The sequence below is a fragment of the Drosophila bipectinata genome, chromosome 3R (genome assembly GCF_030179905.1).
Source record: "Drosophila bipectinata strain 14024-0381.07 chromosome 3R, DbipHiC1v2, whole genome shotgun sequence".
Taxonomy (NCBI): domain Eukaryota; kingdom Metazoa; phylum Arthropoda; class Insecta; order Diptera; family Drosophilidae; genus Drosophila; species Drosophila bipectinata.
Window position 1 is genome coordinate 29689239 of NC_091739.1, and position 12738 is coordinate 29701976.

Consider the following 12738-nt stretch of genomic DNA (forward strand, 5'->3'; position numbering starts at 1 on the left):
TGTCCGTTCTTCTAACAAGGAATCTCCCCCCTCTGAACCTATGCAGCCTGCGGAAGGGCAAACAAAAACTGTAATTTATTTCCTAATTGTACCCCCTAATTTTTAAACTTTAATCTTATTTTTTAACGATCATCCCCGCTAAGAAACTTGTACATTTATGCTTTTAATTCCCGATTGAGCGGCAACTACTTTGCTTTAAAAACTTAATTATAGTTTACTTTATTAAAAACACACACACATCCCCCTCACCACCACACATGACACACATTAATTTTAAAGTTATTTTTTTAAAAAAACAACACCCACAACACACACATCCAATATTGTAAACCCACACACCCGAGATACACACTTGAACGAGGTGACTTAACGACGGCGGAGGATTCTAAAGCTTTTAATAAAAGTACAGAATACAAGCATAAAATATAATAGTTTTTATTTACTTTAGTACTTTACATTTTAACCAACTTCACAGACTTAAGGATTAACTAGCGAAACAATAATGATCTAGACATTGACTGGAGAGCTATAGTCTTTATTTTTGCAAACGTCGAGTAGCTTTGCGTATCGGACGATTCTCCGGCGTGCCGGGTGGGCCGGGCTGGGTGGGAGTGGTAGTGGCGCCGCCATAGTTGAACGCTCCAGCAGACGCATTGGTGGGCACCGGTGACGGGGCTGGACTGGCAAAGGCGTTCGGTACTGGATTGCTGCTGGCGCCGCCGAAACTGAACTGCTTCGGGGTGTTCATGCTCTGATTGCTGGGCTGCGAGGCGATGCCACCGGCTGCTGCTCCGCTGAAAGAGAACGGGGCATTACCGGTGGCATTGCTGGCTGGTGGCTTGGCTGCTGCGCCAAACGAGAAGCTGGCCGGCTTTGAGGGCTGGCTTTGGGCAGCGGCTACCGCACTGGCAAACAGGTTGCCGCCGGGAGGAGCCGCTCCCGCAGAGCTTCCCCCGAACGCAAAAGGCTTGTTACTTTGAGCAGTTGGGCCTGGGGCAGTAGTCGAGGCGGCAGCTCCAAATCCTCCGAAGCTGGGTGCCGCCTGAGGTGTGGAACTGATGCCTCCTCCGAAGCTGGGTGTGGAAGTACTGCCTCCTCCGAAGCTGGGTGCCGCCTGAGTGGCAGAAGTACTGCCTCCTCCAAAGCTGGGTGCCGCCTGAGGTGTGGAGCTAGTGCTTCCTCCAAAGTTAAATGCTGGCTTCACTACCCCCGGATTAGTAGCTCCTGGATTTCCAAACAGATTGTTGCTCGCCGGCTCTTCCTTCTCACCGGCCACCGACGCGAAGGAGAAGCCTCCAGATGCCACAGCTGGTTGTGCTACAGCCTGGTTGTTTCCATTTCCTCCAAAGCCAAAGCTCGCGTTGCCTCCACTGGCGGGGCTGCCGAATATGTTTGTTGATGGCTTCGGTTCCTCGGCCTTTTTGGCCACCGAGGCAAACGAAAAGCCACCTCCTGATGGGGCAGCCGGCTGCTGGGATCCCCCAAATGAGAATGGCTTGGAGCCGCCCATAGCATTAGTGTTGTCCTGTGTGGCTGTAGATCCACTTCCAAACATAGGTGTCGATGGCTTCTGTACTTGGCCGAATCCAAAGCCGTTACTTGTCGAAGTCGAAGTTGATGGAGCAGGCGGTGCTGCTGCCGTGTTGCTCTTGTCCTCTCCACCGAAGCTGAATACCGAACTAGGTTTGCTGGCATCTCCAGCGCCACCGCCTCCAGCTCCTCCTCCTCCTCCAAATGCAAATGCTGGTTTATTCTGGTCTGCAGTACCACTTGATCCCGACGTGGATCCTCCTCCAAAGGCAATTATGGTTGAGAGCTTGGCTTGTCCAAAGATTGGTGGATTGCTGGAAGCGTTTGGAGTTTCAGCTGGTGCTGCTGGCTTGGCAGGAGTTGTGGCTCCTCCAAAGCTAAATAGATTCGTAGATGGTTTCGGAGCACTAGCCGTAGGTGTGGTCGCGTTGAATGAGAAAGGGTTGGTTGGTTCTGCGGGCACTGCCGCTGCCACTGCTGGGTTGGATGGCTTGAATGCACTTCCGAAACTGTTAGCCTGGCTACCAAATATTCCGGGTTTCGCAGGCTCTGGTTTGGTGGCCGTAGGTGCGCTGAACGCTCCTCCAAATGCGGGTGCTTTACTCTGGCTTCCAAACAAATCGGTTGGCTGCGGCGCTGCTGGGGCAGGCGCTTGAGCGGGACTTCCCCCAAAGCTAAAGACAGCCGGCTTTGCAGCCGATCCTGCACTGCTTTCACTTTTGGCGCTACTAGCTTGGCCAAACGCAAAAGGTTTTGGTGGTTCCGTGGATCCTAATGTATTTCCGGGTGCGGGCGCTATGCCAGATGAGGTCAAGGGAGCCACGGTGGCGGTGGGCGCTTTAGGCGCTGATGAAGCCGCTGCTGGAGCTCCAAATACCGGCATGGGTGCACTGGTCCCAGTGCTACCGGCAGTGGGCCCTGCCATACCGAAGTTTAGGGCTGGTGCGGAGGATGTTGCAGGCTTCGGTGGTCCTCCAAAGGCTGGTGAGGATGTTACAGGTTTCGGGGGTGCTCCAAAGGATAAGCTAATTGCAGCTGGAGTTTCTGTGCTGGTTGTCGTAGGCGTAGTCAGTGTTTTACTTATTGGAGTCTCGAGTTTAAATCCTGTGGCAGCGGCTCCTAAAGGTCCGCTCGTAGGCTTCTGGCCGAAGGAGAAGGCTGGAGTTGAGACAGAAACGGGAGTGGTGCTTGCGGTGCTGGTGGTACCAAATGAGAAAGGTTTGGGGGCAGCATCTGTTGATTTCGGACTAGCCGCTGTAGTTGGCGTGGGAGCTGCAGTCGAGCTGGGAGCTGATACAACAGCTGGCAGGCTAGGAATGGGCTTGACTTCCGCCGCCGCAGGGGACTTTGCTGTCGATGTTACTGTTCCTAGGGTAGTCGTAGATGAAGATGCAGCTGCTGCACTTGCTTCCTGTGGTGGCTTAATAAACTGATTACTTAATATAACTGGCTTAGTGGGCGACACAGTCGTCTTGATTCCGGTTGTTGCTGGCACGGTGGGGGCCACAACTGTGGGCTTGATGGGCGTTGGCAGTGCTCCTGCTTTTGGCAATGTGGCGTCCAGTTCGTCCGGCTCCCCTTGATAAAGCTCACCCTTCAGGCCACTCAACATAATCGCTAGCTTGGTCTTTGTGGTGCGGTCGGCATTAAGATTCCGGACACCCAGCGAGGAGCTCTGCTGCTTCGGCTTCACAAACTGAATGCCCGCATACTCCCCAGCATCCACATCCGGACTGTCAAGGTCCTTTAGCTTTTGAGGCGTCTGCTCTTTCTTCTCATTCTGCGTGGCATTGAACAGCGTGAGTTTCGGTTTCGTTGTCCTCGGCTGGACCTCGGTTGGACTGCACTTTGTGGCCGGTTGGACTGCACTTTGTGGTTGGGGAACGGATTGTGTTCTTGGAAGAACTGCAGTAGTCGCAGAGGAAACTGGTGGCATACTTCGTGCCTTGCTTATAGCTACAGCATCTACTTTGCGCTGGACCTTGGCGGCATTCTCGACCGGTGAGGTATCGGGAGAGTTACCACTGCGTACAGAATCATTAACTTGGCTTTGGATGCTTTCCCGAAGATTGAAAAGCTTCCTTTTGTTGGTGTGCCTCCGGCTAGAGCTCAGCGATGAGGCAATGCCGTTGTTGAAGCTGCAATTCCGCCTCTTGGCCAGCTGCTCTGGTGACTGTTGCGGCGAGATTGACCCATTGGAGTGAATATGCGGCAATGTCGGAGGTGGAGCGGCTAAGACCATTGAATGGTGCCTCAGGGGGACGGCCACTGTGAGCTCCCGTTGCCTTTTGAGGGTTTGCTGGTGTTGCTGCTGGTGATGATGGAAGCTGAGATGGTCCACGAAATCTACCCGCTGGCAGCTTCTCTTGGTAAAGTCGTGCGGCGACTGCGGGTCCTGAAAACAAGTGAAGCCTGAGTACAAGGCTCCCAACTCCATAAGTGGTTGCCTGCAACTTACGCCACTGTTGATACGCTTCCGTGATATTTCTTTCAGCTCGTCCAGCACGCTTCGGGTGGGTTCGCTGTCGTGTTGTGGGTGTGGGGGGTGCATGATTGGGCGGTTCTCCCGTGACAGCTGCTCCTGCTCGCTGGCCTTGTGAACGACACCTACCAGTGAGTTGGAACGCAGAAGACTGGGCAGCGTGTTGCCGGAATAGAAGCTCCTCTCGGGCGGGGCGATTTTGGTCAATGAAAGGGCGGGAACGGTCGCCTTGTATGGCAGCGGTGCTCCTGGCATCCTTCGTGGTTTTAGCATGGGGTTGTACAGATTGCTGGCGGACATACTGCGCTGCAGGCCTCCTCGTCCACCGAGGCTATTGTCATGATAGGAAACTATTCGGGAAGCCAAGCCACTACTATGCACATCGGCAAAGGTTCTGAAAGACAACAAATTATTAATATTGCAAGTGATTGTAAAAATCTGTCTATAAAACAAGTTAATATGTTAGTTTATTGACAGTTTTTGTATTTTTGGTTCTTACTTGGGATCCAACTGACTGAGGTTCAGTTTTTGTCGGGAGATACTGGCGCTGGTCTGGTTTCCGAATGATCTGTCTGGTGTGCGGGTGCCATTGAGTAGACTGCTATGCCTTCTAGGACTCAGTCCCAGGACACTGGGGGCAGGGTGACCACTGGATCTGAAACATTTGAAAACAAAATCTTAACAATTTAATTTTTTATTTTTCTATTTTGCGTCACTCACATGGAAGACGCGTCGATCCGCGTGGAATCCGCCATGGGATTCGCGAGACGCGCCGATGGAGAGAAGTTGCTCAAACTAAATTGGCGCTCCATGTTTAAAGTGGTTGTAGTAAAACAATACACACCCGACAAGGCGTCTGAAACTAGACTTTTATAGTTTAAAGTGCTTTATTAAATTATTTGGGAACGCACCTGGTGAAATGTCAGCAGTGTAACCGTAACAGAAGCGCCAAAATATACCATGCCTATCGATAACACCTAGAGTGCCAGGGCTGGAAACACTTCCATGACATGCTCTGGTCACTTTACCCGGAAACTTCAAAACTGTAAGCTTCTCACTTTTTTTGAACGATCTTTGTTTTCAAACAGTTGCTGTTTAGTTTGTATCCACGACCATAAATATTTAAAACTGGCAAATATATCTTTAAATTCTATTAATTCTTCTATTCCAAAAACATAAAAGTTAAATTTGATTTTTTATGTTGGTGCCCATCTATCCATTTTTTTCCATTTTTGGAAAGGATACCCCAGAAAATTTGACAAAAAATCTGAAACAAAATATGTTGTTAGATTTTGATGAAAATTGATAGAAAATTGATCTAAAAACCGTTTAAGACATCCCGCCCAAGAATCGGATGGGTATTGGCCAAGATATAGCCTTCGCAATGGAAGAAAGTGCCATCCATCCATTTTTTTACTTTTTGAAGGGGATACCATAAATTTGAGAAAAATTCTAAAACAAAATATGTTGTTAGATTTTGATGCAAATTGACAGCAAATCGATCTAAAAACCGCTTAAAACATCTTACTCAAGAATCGGATGGGTATTGGCGAAGACATAGCTTTCGCAGTGGAACAAAGTGCCATCCAACAATTTTTTTCATTTGAGAAAAAATCTAAAAAACAAATATGTTGTTAGATTTTGATGCAAATTGATAGCAAATCGATCTAGAAACCGTTTAAGACATCTTGCTCAAGGATCGGATGGGTATTGGCAAAGATATAGCCTTCGCAGTGGGAGAAAGTGCCATCCACCCATTTTTTTTACTTTTTGAAGGGAATACCCCAGAAAATTTGAGAAAAAATCTAAAAAAAAATATGTTAGATTTTGATGCAAATTGATAGCAAAATGATCTATAAACCGTTTAAGACATCCCGCTCAAGAATCGAATGGGTATTGGCAAAGATATAGCCTTCGCAGTGGGAGAAAGTGCCATCCACCCATTTTTTCCACTTTTTGAAGGGGACACCCCAGAAAATTTGAGAAAAAATCTAAAAAAAAATATGTTAGATTTTGATGCAAATTGATAACGAATCGATCTAGAAACCGTTTAAGACATCCCGCTCAAGAATCGGATGGGTATTGGCCAAGATATAGCCTTCGCAGTGGGAGAAAGTGCCATTCACTCTTTTTTTTGATTTTTTTAAAAGGGATACCCCTGAAAATTTGACAAAAAATTTAAAAAAAAATATGTTGTTAAATTTTGATGCAAATTGATAGCAAATCGATCTAGAAAAAAAAGGAGGAAACACAATGTCACAATGTTGAACATACAGTTTTTAACATATTTAATAAACTTCATTTTACAATAGACTTGACTGTGATACATTAATTTAACAAGAAAAAGGGACATTTTATAATTTGGAGAAAAAAGGAGGAAAAGGAGGAAACACAATGTCACAATGTTGAACATACAGTTTTTAACATATTTAATAAACTTCATTTTACAATAGACTTGACTGTGATACATTAATTTAACAAGAAAAAGGGACATTTTATAATTTGGAGAAAAAAGGAGGAAAAGGAGGAAACACAATGTCACAATGTTGAACATACAGTTTTTAACATATTTAATAAACTTCATTTTACAATAGACTTGACTGTGATACATTAATTTAACAAGAAAAAGGGACATTTTATAATTTGGAGAAAAAAGGAGGAAAAGGAGGAAACACAATGTCACAATGTTGAACATACAGTTTTTAACATATTTAATAAACTTCATTTTACAATAGACTTGACTGTGATACATTAATTTAACAAGAAAAAGGGACATTTTATAATTTGGAGAAAAAAGGAGGAAAAGGAGGAAACACAATGTCACAATGTTGAACATACAGTTTTTAACATATTTAATAAACTTCATTTTACAATAGACTTGACTGTGATACATTAATTTAACAAGAAAAAGGGACATTTTATAATTTGGAGAAAAAAGGAGGAAAAGGAGGAAACACAATGTCACAATGTTGAACATACAGTTTTTAACATATTTAATAAACTTCATTTTACAATAGACTTGACTGTGATACATTAATTTAACAAGAAAAAGGGACATTTTATAATTTGGAGAAAAAAGGAGGAAAAGGAGGAAACACAATGTCACAATGTTGAACATACAGTTTTTAACATATTTAATAAACTTCATTTTACAATAGACTTGACTGTGATACATTAATTTAACAAGAAAAAGGGACATTTTATAATTTGGAGAAAAAAGGAGGAAAAGGAGGAAACACAATGTCACAATGTTGAACATACAGTTTTTAACATATTTAATAAACTTCATTTTACAATAGACTTGACTGTGATACATTAATTTAACAAGAAAAAGGGACATTTTATAATTTGGAGAAAAAAGGAGGAAAAGGAGGAAACACAATGTCACAATGTTGAACATACAGTTTTTAACATATTTAATAAACTTCATTTTACAATAGACTTGACTGTGATACATTAATTTAACAAGAAAAAGGGACATTTTATAATTTGGAGAAAAAAGGAGGAAAAGGAGGAAACACAATGTCACAATGTTGAACATACAGTTTTTAACATATTTAATAAACTTCATTTTACAATAGACTTGACTGTGATACATTAATTTAACAAGAAAAAGGGACATTTTATAATTTGGAGAAAAAAGGAGGAAAAGGAGGAAACACAATGTCACAATGTTGAACATACAGTTTTTAACATATTTAATAAACTTCATTTTACAATAGACTTGACTGTGATACATTAATTTAACAAGAAAAAGGGACATTTTATAATTTGGAGAAAAAAGGAGGAAAAGGAGGAAACACAATGTCACAATGTTGAACATACAGTTTTTAACATATTTAATAAACTTCATTTTACAATAGACTTGACTGTGATACATTAATTTAACAAGAAAAAGGGACATTTTATAATTTGGAGAAAAAAGGAGGAAAAGGAGGAAACACAATGTCACAATGTTGAACATACAGTTTTTAACATATTTAATAAACTTCATTTTACAATAGACTTGACTGTGATACATTAATTTAACAAGAAAAAGGGACATTTTATAATTTGGAGAAAAAAGGAGGAAAAGGAGGAAACACAATGTCACAATGTTGAACATACAGTTTTTAACATATTTAATAAACTTCATTTTACAATAGACTTGACTGTGATACATTAATTTAACAAGAAAAAGGGACATTTTATAATTTGGAGAAAAAAGGAGGAAAAGGAGGAAACACAATGTCACAATGTTGAACATACAGTTTTTAACATATTTAATAAACTTCATTTTACAATAGACTTGACTGTGATACATTAATTTAACAAGAAAAAGGGACATTTTATAATTTGGAGAAAAAAGGAGGAAAAGGAGGAAACACAATGTCACAATGTTGAACATACAGTTTTTAACATATTTAATAAACTTCATTTTACAATAGACTTGACTGTGATACATTAATTTAACAAGAAAAAGGGACATTTTATAATTTGGAGAAAAAAGGAGGAAAAGGAGGAAACACAATGTCACAATGTTGAACATACAGTTTTTAACATATTTAATAAACTTCATTTTACAATAGACTTGACTGTGATACATTAATTTAACAAGAAAAAGGGACATTTTATAATTTGGAGAAAAAAGGAGGAAAAGGAGGAAACACAATGTCACAATGTTGAACATACAGTTTTTAACATATTTAATAAACTTCATTTTACAATAGACTTGACTGTGATACATTAATTTAACAAGAAAAAGGGACATTTTATAATTTGGAGAAAAAAGGAGGAAAAGGAGGAAACACAATGTCACAATGTTGAACATACAGTTTTTAACATATTTAATAAACTTCATTTTACAATAGACTTGACTGTGATACATTAATTTAACAAGAAAAAGGGACATTTTATAATTTGGAGAAAAAAGGAGGAAAAGGAGGAAACACAATGTCACAATGTTGAACATACAGTTTTTAACATATTTAATAAACTTCATTTTACAATAGACTTGACTGTGATACATTAATTTAACAAGAAAAAGGGACATTTTATAATTTGGAGAAAAAAGGAGGAAAAGGAGGAAACACAATGTCACAATGTTGAACATACAGTTTTTAACATATTTAATAAACTTCATTTTACAATAGACTTGACTGTGATACATTAATTTAACAAGAAAAAGGGACATTTTATAATTTGGAGAAAAAAGGAGGAAAAGGAGGAAACACAATGTCACAATGTTGAACATACAGTTTTTAACATATTTAATAAACTTCATTTTACAATAGACTTGACTGTGATACATTAATTTAACAAGAAAAAGGGACATTTTATAATTTGGAGAAAAAAGGAGGAAAAGGAGGAAACACAATGTCACAATGTTGAACATACAGTTTTTAACATATTTAATAAACTTCATTTTACAATAGACTTGACTGTGATACATTAATTTAACAAGAAAAAGGGACATTTTATAATTTGGAGAAAAAAGGAGGAAAAGGAGGAAACACAATGTCACAATGTTGAACATACAGTTTTTAACATATTTAATAAACTTCATTTTACAATAGACTTGACTGTGATACATTAATTTAACAAGAAAAAGGGACATTTTATAATTTGGAGAAAAAAGGAGGAAAAGGAGGAAACACAATGTCACAATGTTGAACATACAGTTTTTAACATATTTAATAAACTTCATTTTACAATAGACTTGACTGTGATACATTAATTTAACAAGAAAAAGGGACATTTTATAATTTGGAGAAAAAAGGAGGAAAAGGAGGAAACACAATGTCACAATGTTGAACATACAGTTTTTAACATATTTAATAAACTTCATTTTACAATAGACTTGACTGTGATACATTAATTTAACAAGAAAAAGGGACATTTTATAATTTGGAGAAAAAAGGAGGAAAAGGAGGAAACACAATGTCACAATGTTGAACATACAGTTTTTAACATATTTAATAAACTTCATTTTACAATAGACTTGACTGTGATACATTAATTTAACAAGAAAAAGGGACATTTTATAATTTGGAGAAAAAAGGAGGAAAAGGAGGAAACACAATGTCACAATGTTGAACATACAGTTTTTAACATATTTAATAAACTTCATTTTACAATAGACTTGACTGTGATACATTAATTTAACAAGAAAAAGGGACATTTTATAATTTGGAGAAAAAAGGAGGAAAAGGAGGAAACACAATGTCACAATGTTGAACATACAGTTTTTAACATATTTAATAAACTTCATTTTACAATAGACTTGACTGTGATACATTAATTTAACAAGAAAAAGGGACATTTTATAATTTGGAGAAAAAAGGAGGAAAAGGAGGAAACACAATGTCACAATGTTGAACATACAGTTTTTAACATATTTAATAAACTTCATTTTACAATAGACTTGACTGTGATACATTAATTTAACAAGAAAAAGGGACATTTTATAATTTGGAGAAAAAAGGAGGAAAAGGAGGAAACACAATGTCACAATGTTGAACATACAGTTTTTAACATATTTAATAAACTTCATTTTACAATAGACTTGACTGTGATACATTAATTTAACAAGAAAAAGGGACATTTTATAATTTGGAGAAAAAAGGAGGAAAAGGAGGAAACACAATGTCACAATGTTGAACATACAGTTTTTAACATATTTAATAAACTTCATTTTACAATAGACTTGACTGTGATACATTAATTTAACAAGAAAAAGGGACATTTTATAATTTGGAGAAAAAAGGAGGAAAAGGAGGAAACACAATGTCACAATGTTGAACATACAGTTTTTAACATATTTAATAAACTTCATTTTACAATAGACTTGACTGTGATACATTAATTTAACAAGAAAAAGGGACATTTTATAATTTGGAGAAAAAAGGAGGAAAAGGAGGAAACACAATGTCACAATGTTGAACATACAGTTTTTAACATATTTAATAAACTTCATTTTACAATAGACTTGACTGTGATACATTAATTTAACAAGAAAAAGGGACATTTTATAATTTGGAGAAAAAAGGAGGAAAAGGAGGAAACACAATGTCACAATGTTGAACATACAGTTTTTAACATATTTAATAAACTTCATTTTACAATAGACTTGACTGTGATACATTAATTTAACAAGAAAAAGGGACATTTTATAATTTGGAGAAAAAAGGAGGAAAAGGAGGAAACACAATGTCACAATGTTGAACATACAGTTTTTAACATATTTAATAAACTTCATTTTACAATAGACTTGACTGTGATACATTAATTTAACAAGAAAAAGGGACATTTTATAATTTGGAGAAAAAAGGAGGAAAAGGAGGAAACACAATGTCACAATGTTGAACATACAGTTTTTAACATATTTAATAAACTTCATTTTACAATAGACTTGACTGTGATACATTAATTTAACAAGAAAAAGGGACATTTTATAATTTGGAGAAAAAAGGAGGAAAAGGAGGAAACACAATGTCACAATGTTGAACATACAGTTTTTAACATATTTAATAAACTTCATTTTACAATAGACTTGACTGTGATACATTAATTTAACAAGAAAAAGGGACATTTTATAATTTGGAGAAAAAAGGAGGAAAAGGAGGAAACACAATGTCACAATGTTGAACATACAGTTTTTAACATATTTAATAAACTTCATTTTACAATAGACTTGACTGTGATACATTAATTTAACAAGAAAAAGGGACATTTTATAATTTGGAGAAAAAAGGAGGAAAAGGAGGAAACACAATGTCACAATGTTGAACATACAGTTTTTAACATATTTAATAAACTTCATTTTACAATAGACTTGACTGTGATACATTAATTTAACAAGAAAAAGGGACATTTTATAATTTGGAGAAAAAAGGAGGAAAAGGAGGAAACACAATGTCACAATGTTGAACATACAGTTTTTAACATATTTAATAAACTTCATTTTACAATAGACTTGACTGTGATACATTAATTTAACAAGAAAAAGGGACATTTTATAATTTGGAGAAAAAAGGAGGAAAAGGAGGAAACACAATGTCACAATGTTGAACATACAGTTTTTAACATATTTAATAAACTTCATTTTACAATAGACTTGACTGTGATACATTAATTTAACAAGAAAAAGGGACATTTTATAATTTGGAGAAAAAAGGAGGAAAAGGAGGAAACACAATGTCACAATGTTGAACATACAGTTTTTAACATATTTAATAAACTTCATTTTACAATAGACTTGACTGTGATACATTAATTTAACAAGAAAAAGGGACATTTTATAATTTGGAGAAAAAAGGAGGAAAAGGAGGAAACACAATGTCACAATGTTGAACATACAGTTTTTAACATATTTAATAAACTTCATTTTACAATAGACTTGACTGTGATACATTAATTTAACAAGAAAAAGGGACATTTTATAATTTGGAGAAAAAAGGAGGAAAAGGAGGAAACACAATGTCACAATGTTGAACATACAGTTTTTAACATATTTAATAAACTTCATTTTACAATAGACTTGACTGTGATACATTAATTTAACAAGAAAAAGGGACATTTTATAATTTGGAGAAAAAAGGAGGAAAAGGAGGAAACACAATGTCACAATGTTGAACATACAGTTTTTAACATATTTAATAAACTTCATTTTACAATAGACTTGACTGTGATACATTAATTTAACAAGAAAAAGGGACATTTTATAATTTGGAGAAAAAAGGAGGAAA

General features: G+C 37.5%; 1 protein-coding gene across 1 annotated transcript; it reads right to left on the minus strand.

The window, feature by feature from the left end:
• Positions 1–456: 456 nt before the first annotated feature.
• LOC108119779 (nuclear envelope pore membrane protein POM 121) lies at positions 457–5051 on the minus strand. Its single transcript, XM_070281591.1, has 5 exons — positions 4924–5051; positions 4733–4874; positions 4512–4667; positions 3989–4406; positions 457–3925 (listed from the first exon to the last, which is right to left on the minus strand). Exons 2-5 carry the CDS (start codon positions 4822–4824, stop codon positions 536–538), a joined length of 4056 nt encoding a protein of 1351 aa, XP_070137692.1. The 5' UTR covers positions 4825–4874; positions 4924–5051; the 3' UTR covers positions 457–535.
• Positions 5052–12738: the final 7687 nt, after the last annotated feature.

Coding starts and splice junctions, on each gene's coding strand:
- LOC108119779 (XM_070281591.1), bottom strand. CDS start 4,824: ATGGAGCGCCAATTTAGTTTGAGCAACTTCTCTCCATCGGCGCGTCTC. Junction 4,668..4,732: donor CGGATCGACGCGTCTTCCAT/GTGAGTGACGCA, acceptor CAAATGTTTCAG/ATCCAGTGGTCACCCTGCCC. Junction 4,407..4,511: donor CTCAGTCAGTTGGATCCCAA/GTAAGAACCAAA, acceptor GTTGTCTTTCAG/AACCTTTGCCGATGTGCATA.